The sequence below is a fragment of the Juglans regia genome, chromosome 2, assembly GCF_001411555.2.
Source record: "Juglans regia cultivar Chandler chromosome 2, Walnut 2.0, whole genome shotgun sequence".
NCBI lineage: Eukaryota > Viridiplantae > Streptophyta > Magnoliopsida > Fagales > Juglandaceae > Juglans > Juglans regia.
Window position 1 is genome coordinate 26,118,697 of NC_049902.1, and position 13,075 is coordinate 26,131,771.

General features: G+C 36.8%; 1 protein-coding gene across 1 annotated transcript; it reads left to right on the plus strand.

The window, feature by feature from the left end:
• Positions 1 to 2,576: 2,576 nt before the first annotated feature.
• On the plus strand, positions 2,577 to 12,820 carry LOC108998108 (probable inactive shikimate kinase like 2, chloroplastic). The gene is made up of 8 exons (XM_018974555.2): positions 2,577 to 2,862; positions 5,046 to 5,236; positions 5,331 to 5,525; positions 6,171 to 6,232; positions 7,343 to 7,409; positions 7,513 to 7,631; positions 11,834 to 12,007; positions 12,534 to 12,820. The coding sequence occupies exons 1-8, from the start codon at positions 2,623 to 2,625 to the stop codon at positions 12,641 to 12,643; spliced, it is 1,158 nt and encodes a 385-aa protein (XP_018830100.1). The 5' UTR covers positions 2,577 to 2,622; the 3' UTR covers positions 12,644 to 12,820.
• Positions 12,821 to 13,075: the final 255 nt, after the last annotated feature.

Sequence of the window (13,075 nt, forward strand, 5' to 3'; positions counted from 1 at the left end):
TAATTATGTAAAGTTTAGCCAACCTTCTCATTTGACTAAGCCAATGAGGAAGCTCTAAGGTGCTTTGCTTTTGCAGAGAAGATAAGATGAGATGAAATGAGTCGAGATTAAAGTTAAAAATTAAATAAAATACTGTTAGAATATATATTTTTTAATATTAATTTTATTTTGAGATTTTAAAAAATTAAATTATTTATTTTATTTATGTAAAAAATTTTAAAATTTATAATAATTAAATGTGATGAGCGGGAAATTGACCCAATATAAGTCCAAATTCACAAGATTCTAGCATATTCACAACATTCTAGCTTGAGTTGCCTTGGTTTTTAATAACAATTATCAAAGAAATGCAATTCCAGCTCCAATAGTTATAAGTACACAATAAAAAATTCAAAGCATAACTCATGGATTTCATAATGTTAACCATTTGAATGTAATGTTAATCTACCTCACAAACTGTAAAGATGATGGTTTATAAGTCTGAGTTAGTCCTAGAATAGTATATTACGTTTTAAAGCACTTTGTGATGAGGACTGTTCCCACTCTGTAACTCTGATCGAAAATCATCATCCATATTTTTTATGCAACGTGCCTAAAACTAACTCAGACTTATAAACTAACTCAGACTAACTCACTAGCGTTGGCCGAGTTACAGACTTATATGTTGGCAGATTAGGTGAAGTTATATATACACTGCAGGCCTAAAAGCTTACCTCGAGAAGACTGAAATGGTCCCTAACTAGGTCTGGAATAGTGGATCAGAATCAGAGACATAATAGTGACTGAATTTGCCAATATCAACACTATATATATTAATATATATATATATATATATATATATCTAAAGGTGAAATCCTAACTTCATATCTCGATTTTTTAGTTTAAACAAAACTTTATGAAATTAAAAGAAGTGTGACAAGAGGATTGTAAAACTATAATGTGATAAGCATCAAATAAACTCAGAAACAAGATAATATAACACTCCTATTTCTTAAACAAAGACAAATATAACATTCTGACACCACTTATCTAGCAAAATGCAACAAAGTAGTTCTCACATGCATAAAGGATAATGCGTGGTAGTGAGTCTCCAACATACATAAAGGGGCAGCTAGATACCATAAAGTAGCATGGCACAACTATAAAATGGTAGCTAAATCACGGAAACTGAAACAACTATAGTATACATATGAATAATCTAATGGGGCAGCATGCTGAAAGAAACAAAATAGAAGGTATCCAAGAGAGAGTGCGACGCCTATGGTAGCATTATTTGTTTACTAAGGAGGTGTCCAATACTCTATGAGCTCCTTACTAATCCCAAAGCATGTGTGTCATGTTTGGCATTTGCTTCCCATCCATATTACCTCCACTTGCATTTTTTCTCAACATCTTGTTGATCAGTTCCTAACTATCTCTAATTGATTATTTCCATTTATTATTTTGTTTTGTTTATTTCAGCATGCTTCCTCCTGATACATGACAAAATATTTCTAAAGATTTTGTAATTAATTACATCTATATCAGTTCTCGTTTGTGTAAGTGATGGTGGGTGGCTTTAATATACACTGCCAAAAATAGTGGGTTACATCTATATTAAATTTTCTTGCTTCATATTAATGCACCCTTCATGCTTCCTCCCGATACATGCAAAAACAGTGGGATATTTGCTATATCTTATCAAGTATTCTGTTGTGTACAGGGTTGCGAGACTTGCAAGAAAATGTGCTCTAGAAATATGGAAATGGAAATATTTGAAATGTTCTAATACCAGATTCAAACCAAAAATACCCAATTCATAAACCAAAGTACCCAAATCTCAAATCAGATTCCAGCACAAAAATACTCAAATCACAAACTAAAATACCGAAATCTCAAAACAAAATACCGAAATCATTAAACACTACGCATGACCATAGAAAAATACCAAAATCAAAAACCAAAATACTGAAATCTCAAATCAGTTACACGGAAATATCCCAATCGCGATTTTCAAGTTCAGTTTGTAGAGGAAATGTGCAACCTTTTGGACGAGGATTCACGGGCAAGGCAACCTTGTGATAGAGTTCGGGATGCGCAAACCCTAAACATAGATTTAATCACTTGATGAAATGGGAGAAAATAGAATGAGAAGAGAGAGATGAAATCCAAGCAAAGAAGAGGGAGGGAAGAGCGATGAAGAGAAATTACCTTTTGGGTTAGAAGAAGACGACAAGACGACAGAGAGAATGCGACTTGCGGTTGAAGAAGACGGAGGTCTCTTTGGTGCTTGCAGATGAAGAAGACGAAGGGCTACCGAGATGTGTGTTTCGGGATGAAAAAATGAAAATGAGAGAAATAGATGAAGAAAGAGAAAATAACGTGAGAAGATAGATGAAATAATAAAATATTAGTTTAAATTATAAACAGTAACTCACTATGTTTAGAGAGGAGTCTAATTTTACTGTAGTTGAAGTCTTTAATTTTAGACTTTTAACTAGTTTAATGTAGATATTTTTTTTTTACGTATAACTAAATTTTAAACTTGCATTGGCAATGCCAGGCTCTTACAAGCGATGTGACCAAACGAGGCATAAATAAGCGATCTTATCCAGGTATTCACTTTGACCCCAAATCTCGCAAATGGCTACTGCTGCTGCTTCCACGACTCTCTGCTTTCTCTCTCAAAACCCCGCCAAAACCCTGCATTTGTCACTCCCAAAGCTTCCTCTCACCATTCCCAAACCCAGTGTCCCTTCCATCACGAATTTCTCTCGCTCATTTCCTCGCCTCCTATCGAGCAAGGTCGTCCCTCGCAAGAGTTCTAATCCCATCTCCTGCAACAGCGCCTCTACTTTTCCCGTCAGCACCAAGAACTACGAGGTGCTCGCTTCAAATCACCCAATTTACCGTCTGTTTGGTTGCCTAGAAGACCTAGGAAGAGATAAAGAATTTCTTTTGTTTTGTCTTTGTTTCTTATTGGGCATGGCTGAGTACAATTATGTGCTATTGATTGATTCTTCTTTATTCTTCCATATTCTAGATTATTTAAGATTCAATTTTTGATTTTTAGTTCCTTCTTTTTTAATTATTCTGTTTGAGCATTTTCTCGAGAACCAAACAGAGCATGATGTTCTCCTCATGATTAGTAATCTTCTTTTTGGTTGAGTCATATTTTGCATATTTCTATTTAGAAACTAAAATCTTATCGGCGATGGAAATTTGGACGTTGTTGTACATAATGGATGATATTTCAATCTCGCTGTTCATATCACTGCCAGAAACATTTTAATTAAAAATTGAAGAAAACTCACCTGAAAGTGGCGAATAATTAATCATTATATTTAGGGGTGCTAAGGGCTACCTGCACCCCAGACGTGCCCCCCCGCATGGGCGGGGGAGGTTTGGGCCCCAGGGCTCAGGCCCCGACCCATGTCCGGCTGCCGGGGGGTGGATTGACCTCCTTGCCCACCCCGGTTAAAATACAGAGAGCCCACTGCCCACCCACAGCCAAAAAAACCAAAACCACCAGTGAACCACCATTCCAAGTTAACAAATACCAACCAGTGAACCAGCGACCAGAGATATATATATATATATATATATATATATATATATATATACCAGCTGGGGTTGACAACGAGAGGGAGAGAGAGATACCAGGATGGTGACCAGCTGGGGGTGACAGCGATGCCATAAAACACTAAAACAGAGGCTCTGTGTGTGTGTGAGAGAGAGAGAGAGAGAGAGAGAGAGAGATACCGGTTGGGGGCGACAACAAGAGGGAGAGAGAGACCACGAAGGTGACAGAAACCGGCTGGGGGCGAAGGCAATGCCATAAAACACTAAAACAAAGGCACTGAGAGAGAAAGAAAGGGGGGGGGGAAGAGAATGGCTGGGCGGCTGGGGATTTCGGATTTTATACGAAACCCTATATTAAAACGTCATTTTGGGCACTTCGTTTTATTAAAGAAATAGTTTTTTTTTGGTTTAATATATACCTGTGTATGTGTGTGTGTGTTGCGCGTGTAACCTTTACAAAGGAAAAAAGTTTTTGATGCAGGAACTTAGTATTAATAGTATCACTATATTAATACTATTAGTATTAGTATAGTGATACTATATTATCACCATAGACTAGTGATAATATATAGTTATACATATATATATAATGGATTACTAATAGTATACTTAGTATTAATGCTAATATATACCATTAGTAATCCACGCCCATTATATATAGTATATTTTGGGCACGTCGTTTTATTAAAGAAATAGTTTTTTTTTGGTTTAATATATACCTGTGTATGTGTGTGTGTGTTGCGCGTGTAACCTTTATGAAGGAAAAAAGTTTTTGATGCAGGAACTTAGTATTAATAGTATCACTATATTAATACTATTAGTATTAGTATAGTGATACTATATTATCACCATAGACTAGTGATAATATATAGTTATACATATATATATATATATAATGGATTACTAATAGTATACTTAGTATTAATGCTAATATATACCATTAGTAATCCACGCCCATTATATATAGTATTAGTATACTATACTAATACTATATATATACTATCTAGTGATATAATGATATAATAATATATATTTATATAGATATAGTTATCTACTAATGCTATATGTTAATGATAATATAGTATAAACAGGTTTTTTTTTTTTCACCCCTGCTTCTAATGCCATCATAACTGCATCATTCATTTATATAACAATTACTGCAGAGTGTGATGAGCAATGTTTTGTTGCAACATGATTGGTGCATTTATATAACAATCACAAGCATAGACAGGAACACTTACTTCGTAAATTATGACACTGCATATTCTACTCCACAAGCTGATCGAATTCCAAAGAACTGTCTAAGATTCAAGTTTCCTTAATTGTAGTGCATAAAATACTTGGCCCAAATTTCATAGTAAAGGAACATAAAGCAATGCATGTCTATTATTTAAACTGATTTACGAATAAGTACAAAATCTTTTGATTCTTTAACCGCTTCAGTTCAATGTTAACCCTATTTAATTTTGTGAAACACAATGCAGTTTTCTGATGCTTCTTCTGAGGTCGAACTGAGATTACAACTTGGGGCCTATGAAATTCAAAGTCCCAGAGATATATTTGTGGATGCAAATGGCACCTCTTTGACGATTAGAGTACAGCACCATGGCTCTCCCGTCACACTTATAGAAACTAATCAACTATTTGAAAAAATAATGCCTGCAGAAACAATATGGTTTGTGGGGTGATTTTTTTTTTTTAAAAAAAAACTTCTATAACCATTACATTTGTCTTCACATATTTAAACTGAGGATTCATGCTTTGAACAGGTACATTGATGATGATCAACTGGTTATAAACTTGAAGAAGCAAGATCCGGCTTTGAAGTGGCCTGACATTGTGGAGTCCTGGGAATCCCTGACAGTGGGTTCAATGCAACTTCTGCAAGGAACATCAATCTACATCGTCGGGGATTCAACTGAAATTAACCAGAAAGTGGCTCGAGAACTTGCAGTTGGTCTTGGGTACTGATTTATCTTCATTTTGGTCAATATTAGATGGTTACCACTAACAACAGATCCAGTACACTATTATTTTTTTTATGTCTTTATTTTCTTATTGTTAGTGATAGTCTATTAGTTTTTAATTGAAACCACTTATAAAAAAAAAAGTTTTTAATTGAAAACACAGTGCACAGTTGAAAACTGTTATTGATTATCATGCCTTCACTCTGGATCTGACTGAAATGGTATCACCTTGGACCTCAATAATTGGTTGTGGCAAAAATACGTTTTAATACCCCTGAAGTTTCTGAATTTGTTGTCAATTTGGTTGCTGATCAATTTGATCCTGGAATTTCTGATTTGTTTTCAATGTAAACCTTATGCCCACCATGCCATTAAAGCCCCTCAATACCTTCACCCATATTCATATTGGCTTCATGCTCTTGGAGCTCTCCTTCTCCGGCTTGACTTGCCATTTGTATCAAACTCCATCCAATCTGTCAACCATCACTCTCTGTTTGAGACCAAATCCAGACCAGACCCATTTACTGATTTGATCGGTGCCTTAGCATGACTCAAGGCACGGATCAGTTGATGTGCACATCTCTTTGGTTTTTATGTATGTCCTCTGTCCTAATAGTTCCATTTCGTTCATACGGTTTTCAGGTACACACCACTTGATACAAAAGAGTTGCTGGAAACATATGCCAAGCAAACCATTGATTCATGTGAGTATATTGCGAACACCACCTATAGGCCATTAAAGCTAGCTCTTTGCCTTTTTTCTCTTTGTCTAGGAGCTCATCTCCTACACACATAAAACTTGTGGATGATTTCTTGGATGTGCAACAAATGAACCCGTAATATGTTTATTTATATTTTCTTTGTTAAAGATATTGCTAGTATGTTTTCCATTACAAATTGACTGCATAAGACAGCTCTTGACTGAAATTTATCGTAGAGTATGAGAATAAGGGTTATGAGGATGGTAGTGGTGGTGATGATCAATGAAGCTAATGAAAGGCAGAATACTTTTAATCCAGTTGTGTCAACAAATTACACCACAAGTCTCAATTTTTTTATGACGACGAGGAATCCCAGAGACTGCAAATGCAATATGTAATGTATCCCCATCACACGAATAATATAAATCATCAGCTTTTCATTGATGGGAAGGGCCCCTAGAAGTTGTTTGCACCCAAGGGTTTGAATCTTAGACCTGGAGGGAGCATACCACCATGACCAAGGCTCTTACCACTTGAACCAAACCCTAGAAGTTGCAAGTCTCAATTATACCTAATAAATCATGGATGTTGGTTAATTCCTAGGTTGCGTATTGAATGGCTCCGTAGACTTTGATTTCTAGAACGTGGTTGATTTCTTTTAGAGGTATTGGAACATTATTCAGACGTCATGACTTGACAGCTTAAAATAATATTAATATTTACAGAAAAGCAATTGTTTTCCTTCTGTTAGGAAGCATGTCTTCACTTGGAAACATCAAATGTTGTACATATTCTTAATTTTATCCATGCTGTTGCCAGCCTCTCTCCTTAAATGCCTTCTTTTGCCTCTAATCCAAAGTCACACCTTCCATCCTTTTGTTTTGTAATTTTAACATCTCCCCTGTACAATCTATTTGTCAATATTTTCTTTTTTATTATTTCTTTTAACCCAATATTCTACATCATAAAGCAAAAAGGATCTACCTGCTATGTTTAACTCATGCTGTTTGATAGTATCTAATAAGACTCACAAGGTGACATCCTGCTTATTGTTTGAAATGACTTGTTTATTCTTCAATCTCGCAGTGTATTAACAAGTCTACTCAATTCCAGGGGTGCTCACTGAGGGCTCTGACTCTGTAGCAGAAGCAGAAAGTGCTATATTGGAGAGTTTAAGTAGGTACAGTCTATGGCTAGAATCCTCATTTGTTTTTTTTTTTTTTTTCATTTCCAATTTTGGTTACAAAGAGTGCATTCTTTTCTGTACTTGGTTGGTCTTGCAGTCATGTTCGAGCTGTCATTGCAACGCTAGGAGGGCAGCAGGGAGCTGCTCGAAGGGCTGATAAATGGCAGCATCTTTATGCTGGATTTACTGTGTGGCTGTCCACCACGGAAGCAACTGGTAATCATGTTTGCTCTTTTATTTGTTGCCTTTTGCTGGAGAAACAACTTCTATTAGTCAGTTGTGAATTATACTGCCTTAGAAGCAGTTTTAACATCTTGACAAAACTCACATAAAACAAGTTTTGTTGAGAAGTTTTATTTCTACTAATCTTCTCCAAAACATAAGTAATCTTATTTCATTGGGGGGACATCTTCAGATAATCCACCAACAATTTGCTTCCAGACCATTGCTAATACAAGAAAATGCCTGAATAGCTTACTTAGATGCAGCTCATTGCTGTGACCCCCCAAATAATGTACAGAACACCCTAGTCTTACCATTATCTGGAAACATTGGTAAAGGGAGATCTCAGATTGATCATATCATATTCAACCTTTTTTTTCCTTTCTCATCAATCATTCCATCAGCATCAACTTTTTTTTTTTCAATACTCTGTGGAGAAGATGTAGTTGTCATACTTGTCAATACCAAACCAACGCAGGGCCAGATAGCTCCAGGCCAACTTGAAATTTTGTAGGTCTAATTTGAAAAAAGTTAGAACCGAGTTTTTTTTTTTTTTTTTTAACATATGATGCAAAGTAGAAGTTTTAATTGAGTGGAAAACTTCAGTTGGCTGAATTTACATGATCTCGACATTATTTTGTATAGACTGAACTCGGAAATCATTTAAGAAACAATCGGCTTTAAATGGGCAGATATACTTGCTAAAGAAAAACATACTCAGTTCTTTTAGCTTTTGAGAAGTATGTTCTGTTCACCAAACAATGTGCAATTGTCTAAGTTTGCAGGCTGCAGACATGACTTCCTCAATGCATGATGCTTTCATGATTCTTTACCTATAAAAAAAATTATGCTTTGTGATTCTGAATCCTAAGTTTATGCTAGTTTATTGTTTTACTTGATAATTGAAGTCCCATATGTTTATGCATTGTGACTCATAGTTAGCGAAGTGGGAGGTAGACCCACGTTAAAGTTTTGGGATGGTGTGGTGTGGTCTCTTAGAGGGTTTTTTCTGGATCTATATTTGGGATGATGTGTGGTGTGGTCTCTTAGAGGGGCTTTTCTGGATCTATTCTGGATTTCTTGGGTTAAGGATGCATCGGTAATGAACAGTTTACAACTTTCAAATGGTCTCTCTCAATAGGAAGTGGATGTTATCAAAGAAGCACAGGACTGGGAGATGGACATCTTTTAACTCATTCCATGTTAGGTTGTTGTCTGCTTGTTTGAGACAAGGTGGAGAAAACAAAATGTTTTGGGCCATATCCAAAACGGGTATTTGAAAGTAAATTGTTCTATAATGCATTGTCCCTCATGATAGCATCACCTTTCAATGGAAGTCTATCTGGATGAGTAAGGCCCCTCGAGATCCATTTTTTATTTGGGCGTCTGTACCAGGGAAGATTTCTAACAAGTTCTTGCATATGTAAGAGTGATGGAGGGATGGGTAAATTGTGGATCATCTCTTACTCCTTTGTAGCAAGATGTTTTTGATCTCTTTAGACTAGACTATGTGATGCCTAGTTGGGTGGTAGATCTATTTTTTTTTTTTATAAGTAGTTGGGTGGTAGATCTATTAGCATGCTGGAAAGGACATTTTGAGAGTTATCACAGCAAAATCTGTTGGAAAATGATTCCAATCTGTTTAATGTGGTGATGTGGAATAAAAAAAATGATCGAAGCTTTGAAGACGGCACAAGGACAATGATTTCAACTCTTTCTTCTTTAATGCACTTTATTATTGGATTGCTGCCCACTTATTTTTCTCTAGGTTCAGGTTTTTCTTAATCTTTTTACTTTCTCAATTTGAATGTACCTGATGTATAAACTATGTGCACTTGGATGGTGTTTTTTCTCATTGAATAAAGCTTATCTTTCTTAGAAAAAGTCATCTTGAAGTTCTATTTGTAATCAATGGCAACAGAACTTCTAATTAGGATTCTTTACGTTAAAGTTGTTTCTATGTTTTCCTTTTCCTTTTCTATCTGAGGGTTTTGTTGGATGTTGGGATTCATCATAAACAAATAGTATGTACTTTTGTTTTTAACCTAAATGGGAGGACGGGCTGGGTTAGTGTACAAGTCGGAATCCTAATGTTCTTACATGGTGCCCATTCTCTCGTCTCTGCCCAAAAAAGAGAAAAGTGTGAGTGTGTTATCACTCCATGCTAAACAAGATGCTTTTCATGACAGCTTACTGTACCATGAGCCCCTGGAGAGAGCCATTCCCTTTGTTATTAAGAAACCATATCTAGTGATAAGGATGGCCACCTCAAAGATTAGCAAATCTTACCCTCCACTGATTTTTTCCTTCCAATGTATATTAATTGGCCCCTTCTTTTGATTGATGGTGGCCCACTATGAATTTGTCTGCCATCCAGCTGTGATGGTCGGCCTAAATTTCACATTCAAGGCCCATATAATAACAACGCTCTTATTTTTAAAATGAAATTACGCTTATTTTTTGTGGTGCACACCTCAGTCAAGTTCAAGACTTGAGGGCGCTACTCCTTTGTTTTGCTGTTGTGTCTGGATTGAGTATTAACCTCGCTAAGTCGGAAATAGTGCCAGTGGGGGCCGGCCGCCCTCAATGTGGAGATTTTCGCTACTACCTTGGGATGCAAGATATCTTCGCTACCTATGAAGTATCTTGGTTTACCGTTGGGTGCCTCTTTTAAATCTGAAAGGATTTTGAATGTAGTAGAAAGGGTGGAGCGCAGATTGGCTGCTTGGAAGAGGCTTTACTTATCAAAAGGTGGTAGGTTGACTTTGATTAAAAGCACTCTTTCTAACTTATCCACCTATTTCTTGTCTTTGTTCCCACTTCCCACAAAGGTGGCTAACCGTATTGAGAAGCTACAAAGGGATTTCTTATGGAGTGGATTGGGGGAAGAGTTCAAATTCCACCTGGTTAATTGGTCTACAGTTTGTACCCCAATTTCTGGGGGAGGTTTGGAGATTCGCCACTTGCTGAAATTCAATCAAGCTCTTTTGGATAAGTGGTTGTGGAGGTACCAAAATGAAAGGGAGGCCTTTTGGAGGGCGGTTATAGATTCTCAGTTTGGGGAAGCTTGGGGAGGATGGTGCTCGAATGAGGTACGAGCCATTTATGGAGTGGGTTTGTGGAAAAACATTAGGAGTCTTTAGGGGACCTTCCGAGAACATGAACATTTTATTATAGGCGATGGTTCACGTGTCCCTTTTTGGTTTGACATATGGTGTGGTACCCATTGTCTACGAGATACATTTCCTGCCTTCTTTGCGCTTGCTAGAGTAAAGGAGGCATCGATTGCCCACCTTTATTCTTCCGCAAATGGCACCCCCCAATGGAATATTGAATTCATTAGGGCAGCCCATGATTGGAAATTGGAGTCTTTTACGGAATTCTTTGCGGCTTTATATTCAGCAAGTATTCCAGGGGGCTCTAGAAACAAGTTGCATTGGAATCATTCTAAGAAAGGTATCTTCTCGGTCAGTTTTTTTTTATCAAAAGCTCACGAACTCTGGTTTGTCTATATAACTATGGAAGAACATATGGAAGACGAAAGCTCATTCAAAAGCAGCTTTCTTTGTCTGGACATTGTCTTTGGACAAGATCCTCACTATAGATAATTTGAGGAAACGATGGGTCATTGTCCTAGATTGATGTTGTATGTGTAAGAAGCATGGGGAGTCTGTTGATCATCTGCTTTTACACTGTGAGGTGACTAAGGCTATATGAGATGATTTCTTCTCTAGAGTCGGATTGTCTTGGGTTATGCCTTGGAGATTGGTGGATTTCCTCACAAGCTGGACAGGACTACATGGAGATTCTCAGGTAGCAGCAATTTAGAGATTGGTACCAATATGTATGTGTTGGTGCATTTGGAAGGAGAGAAATGCTAGATGTTTTGATGATCAAGAGAGAACAAGGGGAGAGCTTAAAGCTTTCTTTTTTAAGACATTGTTCTTATTGGCGGGGGCTTTAGTTTGTAACGGGCGTAGTGTCCATGATCTTCTTCTTTCTATTGTATCCGCTAGCTAGGCGTGTTTTCATGTATACTTCCTGTGTACCTGGGCTATGCCTATTTTTTTGAATATATTATCTTTGATTACCTATAAAAAAAATAATAATAACAACCCTCACACTTGGTAGTTAACATTTTTATTTCGTATTTTGCACTCGTCAATCGCATTGGTTGTTGAAATTATTCAATGCAGATGAAGATTCAGCAAAGGAGGAGGCAAGGAGGCAATATCTAGACGCACTAGCTTACTCAAAGGCAGACGTGGTTGTCAAACTTCAGGGTTGGGACGCTGACCTTACCAAAAGTGTGGCCCAGGCATCCTTGAGTGCGCTTAAACAGTTGGTTCTATCTGACAAAAAACTTCCAGGTACTCGTTTATATTCCATCTTTGCTCTGTACGTGTCACCACAATAAAGATAGCCTCGCTTTCCGGTAACCTGCATACATACTAAGTTACCACCACAACAGTTGGCTCCTATTTTTTCGCTTAACAGGCTACAACCTACTATCATCCTTTTGTCAGTGTCATACTATGAGAACTCTTTTTCTTTCTCCTCTTGGAGCAGAATATGATGAGAACTCAAAAGATGGCACAATGTTGGCAGTAACTGATACACCTATTTATTGCTGTTACTCAATTTGATGGTGCCTTAGATGCAGAGGGCAGTCTAACATGTTTAATCCACTAGTAGTCAAAGAAAACATAAGAATAATACACTAACTTCTACGTTTATTGTGTATATAGAGTATGCAGACGAATGAAATACTCAGTTCCAACTTCTACGTTTATTGTGGAACTCTGATATTATGAATGGATAACTACCCCCCATAGCCTTTGAGGTGGACTGGTGAAATTTAGCAGTCCCTAATTGACGGCTGTTTTCGTTTTGAAGGGAAGAAGAGCCTATATATAAGGCTGGGATGTCGTGGTGATTGGCCAAACATCAAGCCTCCTGGTTGGGATCCATCAGCTGGGGATGATCTCCCTCAACGTGCACTATAATGTTAAATTCACATTGCAGGTATAATTGACGGTTGAAATTTTGTTTCTCCAATTTTTTTTTTTTTTCTGTTATCAAGCCCTTTTAATATTATAACCTAATGCTGATTTTCCACAAGTAACGAGAACATTGTTGTTAATATTCTCTATATATAGTTATTTTTAATCAATTCTCTCCAAGTTGATGATTGATATAATTTGAAGCAATGAAGAACAATCATGGCGTTGAAGTGAAAAATGCATTCAAATTACTCCAGAATTAGCCACATCGTACAAATATAGGACTACTGGTCAATGATAATAACAAACACATCAATTGCGCGGAGTAACCACTCGTAGGTGAGATCAAAATGAATTTTATTTATGCATTTTAATTGCCTCTCGATAAAAATCAGATATTAATTCCTTTCCTTCCCTTGTGTATTTCTGTCCCTT